Source organism: Charadrius vociferus, unplaced genomic scaffold (genome assembly GCF_000708025.1).
Source record: "Charadrius vociferus isolate BGI_N301 unplaced genomic scaffold, ASM70802v2 scaffold404, whole genome shotgun sequence".
Classification (NCBI taxonomy): Eukaryota; Metazoa; Chordata; class Aves; order Charadriiformes; family Charadriidae; genus Charadrius; species Charadrius vociferus.
Window position 1 is genome coordinate 1,269 of NW_009648443.1, and position 6,307 is coordinate 7,575.

The 6,307-nt window shown below is 49.9% G+C and overlaps 1 protein-coding gene across 1 annotated transcript in view; it reads left to right on the forward strand.

The window, feature by feature from the left end:
- Positions 1-4,173: 4,173 nt before the first annotated feature.
- Positions 4,174-6,307, forward strand: part of GALNT13 (polypeptide N-acetylgalactosaminyltransferase 13) — a gene marked incomplete at its 5' end in the record, with an annotated part of 72,594 nt that continues 70,460 nt past the window's right edge. Inside the window, 2 exons of the mRNA XM_009885471.1 lie at positions 4,174-4,340; positions 5,568-5,775. Coding sequence (XP_009883773.1) covers positions 4,174-4,340; positions 5,568-5,775 — 375 coding nt within the window. The remainder of the gene's footprint in view (positions 4,341-5,567; positions 5,776-6,307) is intronic.

Sequence of the window (6,307 nt, forward strand, 5' to 3'; positions counted from 1 at the left end):
GGGGAGACCTTATTGCGGCCTTCCAGTCCCTAAAGGGGCTGCAGGAGAGCTGGGGAGGGACTTTTTACTGGGGCATGGAGTGACAGGACGAGGGGGAATGGCTTCAAACTGGAAGAGGGCAGGTTTAGATTAAACATTAGGAAGAAGTTTTTCACTTTAAGGGTGGTGAAGCACTGGAAGAGGTCTCCCAGAGAGGTTGTTGAGGCCCCATCCCTGGAGGTGTTCAAGGCCAGGCTGGAGGTGGCCTTGGGCAACCTGGGCTGGTGGGAGGTGTCCCTGCCCAGGGCAGGGGGGTTGGAACTCGATGATCTTCAAGGTCCTTTCCAACCGAAACCATTCTATGGTTCTATGATCGGGGGCAATAAAGTGGCAGCTCTCCGGTGTGTGACAGCTCCATCAACAAGCCAAGGATGTTTTTTGTTTCATTCAAGCACGAAATGTTTTCACGGTGGGAGCGGTGGTTCTGCGCTGGAGTCATCCCAGTGACCGGTACAGGAGTTGGCTGTGTCACACACACACTCCCATCAGTTAACGAGCTCTAATGGCTTCTTGCCTGTGCACACTTTGCCAGCTCCGGAGCAGCTGCCTTTTTAAAATTTGGTGCTTAAGTCACTGTCTTCCTGTGGTGAGAACTTTCCGAGGCAGGGAGGAAGGAATACTCAGTAAGGAATACAACGTAACGCAACATGAAATACGCCTTGAGCTTCTGCCCCGAAACGTTCCTGCTCTTTAAGGTGAGGTTGATACGCTGCTGTCCCGGGACACTGCGTGTCTCACAGCCAAAGCGGCCAGAACCAGCAGGTTGCCCGAATACCTTCAGTTGTCATTGTCTGTGTTGAGCTCAGGGAGCCCAAAAGCTTGTAGCTGTATGATAGCTAAAAACCAAATAGAACCAACTCCAAACTCTATCTCAAAATCTCAGCAGATCTCGTTCCCGGCGGCGGGGCTGGGATTGCGAGCGCCCGCTGTTCCCAGCGCTGATGCCCAGTTGACGTCTCTCCCTCGCCCTCTGCTTTGCCAAACCAGTTCCCCGCTAGTGTGGGTGGCTTTCCGGAAACTCCCAGAACGCAGAAAAAAGTGAAATCAGCTGTGGAGCGGCTCCTCCGGGAGCGCCTGTCTGGTCTTCTGCCTCTCTGGTGTTCTGCGTGTGGTGGAGGTCGGCATGGGGCGCAGCGCCGGCCGTGCTGGACCGAGCATTCCCCACGGTGGGTTAAGTGCTGCAATAACATCTGAAAAAATGCAGGCAGGCAACAATTTAATGCTGTCATATGGACAAACCAGCAGCATTTACACCTTCTGCTGAAATCAAATGACCCAAATTTAAAAAAAAAAAAAAAAAAGCCAATAGATTTAATTTAGTCTCCGGTGAGCAGAGGTGATACCAACAAATCCATGTACATCGCTCGGTGTACCTGGGGAACTAGACGTAGCAGACCTACAGAATGAACCCATTTGGAAGTGGAATAAAGCTCCTTCCCAGAGGATCATCCCAGTGTGTGAGGATAATCCCAGTGTGTAACTGTCTGTGCGACTAAGGAGGGATGCGCAGCAGCGCCTTTTGGTGTGGGGAGAGGCGAATGCCATTAGAAGAGAAGGATTCCTCACTTTACGGTACAGCGTCTGCTGTGGGGTGATTGCGGAACGTTTCCCCGAAGGACGGAGGGTAAGGATGCTGTTCATCGTTTTTTCCGAGGGGATTTCTGGTCCTTCAGACCGGCCTGCTGCAGTGCCGAGGGCACGCGGCTTCGGCGTGGGTGCGCTCCGCTCGCCCGCCCTTCGCTTCTCTGGGAACCCTGAGATACCTCGGAGCATAATAATTATAGTTAAAATACTGAAGATTCTGGCAAATACTACGTGATGGTAAACGTTCTGTCCCTTAATACTCCATTTGCGCTACAAAATGAGTGTTAAACTGCGAACGGGGCAATACCCTTTTTTTCCTGTCTCCTTTCCCTGCTGACGCGCATCTCTGAATATTTTAAAACACACTCTTGCGCAGTACTTCTTTTCCCATTTCCAAAATTGTATCTGTTTGAAATGGAATTAAAACGAGTGTTGTGAAATACGGGACAGGCAGAGTTTGTCCTTTGAAGTGCGATGTTGAGCTCTGGAAGACAACTCTGACCGTAACCAGCGCTGAGCTTTGCACTGCAGCCCGTCTGGGGTTCAGCCTTTGGTATCTGCCTCTCGGGGTTGGCCCATCTTGCAGCATGCTAGATCTTGCAGTGCTTTAATGCTATGACGGCATTAAATTGTTGCCTGCCTGCATTTTTTTAGCTCTTGGCAGACCTGCCTTCCCGGGGCGGTTACCTGGTGGGGGGAAAATTCTGCCCTGCCTTGGAAACGAATACCTTCAAAATGTCCTTTTTGGGACATTCTGTCCTGCTGGGCTCATCCTGCTTTAGGCAGCTCTGGGTGAACGGGGGGTGTCGTCGCGGGCGGCGATTAGTTAAGGCTTGTTATTGGTTTGTCTGAACTCTGGATCTAAATCGTAATCGGCGGCTGGCTGTGTTGTTAACGAGAGGAGTTGTGAAGGTGGGACGGCTGCCAGCAAACTTCAGTGCTCCTCATCAGATTGATGTCAAGACTCGTCTGTGTGTATATATTTTTATATATCTCTAGTCACTATTAGCATTGGACTTCCTGCTGTCAGATCTAGTTACTGGTGACTTTTATATATAGAGAGATGTATGTATGTATACACATATTACATATAGCTGTATGTACATATATAGGTCATTGTGGATATACCTATGTACACCATGAACCTTTGACCTGTGCTGTAGAAATCAGTGATGTTCTGTATTCTCTCCTCACCTTGTGCTTTGAAAGCTGTGCTCATGTTTTTTTTTTTTTTTATCTATTTTTCTTTAAATGTCAGTGAGGCGGAAGAAAAGGTTAAAGAGAGTTTTGTTATGGCAGATGACGTTTAAGAAGGAAACTCTACGGACAAGCTGACTTCTCCTTGGGGGCTGTATCCGGTCGTTCTCTTGGCCCTTGATGGAGACGTGTTCCCGTAAGGAGGCGGCTGCTCCCGCGCAAGTCCTGCGTTGGGACCGGGGGATTTGTCAGATCACACAGGCAGAAGCACTGCGCTGAGCCTGCGCCCCCCTCGGAGGGTACGGGGTGTGTGAGCGCCCGTGGATAACTCGCTAAGTTAACATTTTCTTAGTGAAGCTTCGAATTTGTGCTGTTACAAAGAAGATGCGCTGAAAAGCTGTACGTAATTTCTTCCCTTCTCTTCAACTTGACCTACAGTTGAATTCATTGGGGTGTACGGACGCGCTCCCCTGTCCCTTCTGGGAGGGCTGACCTGGGCCAGAGGGAACAGCGGAGCCAGAAGATCGTACAGTAGCAAAATATCCAAAAAAAGTGTGAATTGTTTTAACTCACGGTGGTTAAGAACCCATATTAGGTGCGTTTAAGTGATGTGACGCGACCCGTGTCGGCAGGTTGATGGAGGCGTGTTTATGGTTTTGAATTATGTCCAAGGTGTGGAACAAATATACAGAATTTTGGGTTGCCTTTTATAATAAGCAAATAGCTTTAATTTGCTTCCACAAAGTCAGCAATGTTTGCTATCTTTTGCTCGCTTTGCCTTAATTTCTACATTTTCCAAAAATAGGTGACATTATTGACCTCTCGTTCTTCCACTGAATGGGTGTACAGAGTGTTCTGGAAAACTGTAATTTTTTTTCTTCTTTTTGAGAAACCCCCAAAGACGGGGAGGTCGCGGAGGCCCGTGTACTTCCAACTATAGAATTTGGGATCTGTCACAATAAAAGACTTATTTGACCTAGCGGTACCCGCTCGGTGATCTTTCTGCGAGTGGGGTTCTCTGTTTGCGGTGCGGAGGCTGATGCCGCCGCTTGCCCGGCGCACGGAGCGGGACCGGGAGAGCCGCAGTCGGAGGCGGCTACGAACGCAGCGGCGCGCGTTCCTCTGGATGCTCTGCCGGCTTTCCTTAGCAAGAAAACAGAATTTGACATTCCTTCTGCCTTTGGGCTCCTGGCTTGGGAGCTTGGAGAGATCCGTACCCGGTTTGCAATGTCTCCTGCTCGATGGGCTCGAAGCTCCTTTTCCAGGTTGCCCCTTTGACAGAGCCCTCAGATTTTCCTAAAGATTAACCCCCCTCTTTCCTTCTGTGTTTTTTTTCCTGTATTTTTTTGGCAGGTGCAAGACAAAAGTCTACCCCGACGAACTGCCCAACACAAGCGTGGTTATTGTGTTTCACAACGAAGCCTGGAGTACTCTGCTCCGCACCGTGTACAGCGTGATCAACCGCTCGCCGCACCGCCTGCTCTCCGAAATCATCCTGGTGGACGATGCCAGCGAGAGAGGTGGGTGCGGGGAGAGGGGAGGACCCCGCGGAAGGGGCTGGGCGCTGCGGTTCCCCTCCGTCGGCACCAAACCCGACCCGCGCCTCCGGCCCCGCGTCCCCCGTGGGCTGGAGGAGGGACGGGCAGAGGGGACACGCGCGCACCGAGCGCGGTTATCAGCGGGGATGTCCTACCGACGGTGCTCCCATCCGGAGCTGCACCGGCGCCTTTTTGCACTGGGGTTTGTCATTGTGTGTGGCTGTAAGAGCCGGTCCTTGTGCACATCTCTCTCTTACTGTCTCCCAAAACCCCCCTCTTCTGCGTTTCAGGTTTTCCTGAACATCCAGTCTGAGCCAATTTCTGTGTATTTCTTTGTGGGTCATTTCTTTTGGTCTTGCCTTTTTTCTTCTTCCCCCCAGGGTTTAGAAAGAAAACTCTCTGCATGTGAAACTGATTTTACCTGGAAAAGAAATCACATTCCACTCTATAAATGGAATCAATGGAATGAAATATTTTTTCCCGGAGTAGCCAAATGTGTATAATGGCAAATACAACACGTAGCTGCAATTGTTGAAGGGACAGAGGATGCAAGACAAGCTGTCCTTTATTTCTGCCCCGTGTAGCATTAACTGAACTCTATCTAATTGCTCTCCTGCATTTCCCTGCTTCAGAGAAGTCGGCTTAATGTTTCTCTGTGCCAGGAGGTGGAGGAAGACTTTAGCCCAAATAACTCCAATTTTTCCTAAAAGCAAAGTTTTGGATTCCTAAAGGGCTCAACTGGTGAAATTCTACAAAACTAGCTGTGTTTGTACTTAACCATAGACAAATTAGCAAAAATCGGCATTTTGCACTCACTTCTGGTTGCCAGTTTATTTCAAGGAAAGCAATCATGACTTATTTAAACTTTCCGGGGTGTTCCCGGGCGATGCTCTGGCGGGTGCGTGTGTCCGTGTGGCTGTTTCCCGTGGGGCCGCACTGAACAGAGTGCGGGTGTGAACCGCCGGAGCTCAGCTCCCCGTCTTCAGGAAAACCCCCCAAAAATGTCAAAACGCATTTCCCGTGTTCCGGCAGTGTTCCTGCAGGGCAGTGCGTGGGGGGCTGAGCGTGATGCATAAACTCTGCCGTTATATTTGGAGCCCTCGGTCGTTGCTGAACCTAACTAAAAATAATGTTTTTCTTCTTGGGGTTTGTTTTTTTGGGTTTTTTTGTTGTTGTTTTGTTTTTTTCCTTTTCAATTCTCTTCGGCAGAGTTTTTGAAGGCCTCGTTAGAGAACTATGTGAAAAATCTGGAAGTCTCCATCAAGATCATTCGGATGGAGCAGAGGTCAGGACTGATCCGCGCGCGGCTCCGGGGGGCGGCCGCCTCCACGGGGCAGGTGATAACGTTCCTGGACGCGCACTGCGAGTGCACGCTGGGCTGGCTGGAGCCGCTGCTGGCCAGGATAAAGGAGGACAGGTAAGGGTGGCTCTGCTGCGCCCGCCTGCGGGGGACCTGCCCCCTGCCTCCACGCCGCTCCTTGGTTGCACTGTGCGGCTGAAAAACAGAAATGAAAGCAACGCGTTGGTCTGAAAAGGAAGATTTGGTTTTATTCATTTACCAGGAAGATAGGGTATTCTCTAATATTTGTATCAAAATCTAATGTTGAAGTGAATAAGTGATAAGTTTTTGATTCTTACAGCGGGATTTCCGATGCTGACGGTGGTAATGCCAGTAAGGACAGCAATGTGCCGTTTACTGTCACGAGGTCCAGGCGTCTCCCACCCCCATGGCCGTCTTTCTCCCTTATTTTTTTTACCAGGAGTGACTTTTTGGCCATGTGACCTCCGATACTCTTGAAGGTCCCTTCCAACTAAAACCATTCTCGGATTCTATGAAATTTGCATGCTCTTCTCTCTCTATCTTCTCTCTCTCTCTTCTCTCTCTCCTCTCTATCTTTTCTCTTCTCTCTCTTCTCTCTCTCTTCTCTCCCCTCTTCTCTCCCTTCTCT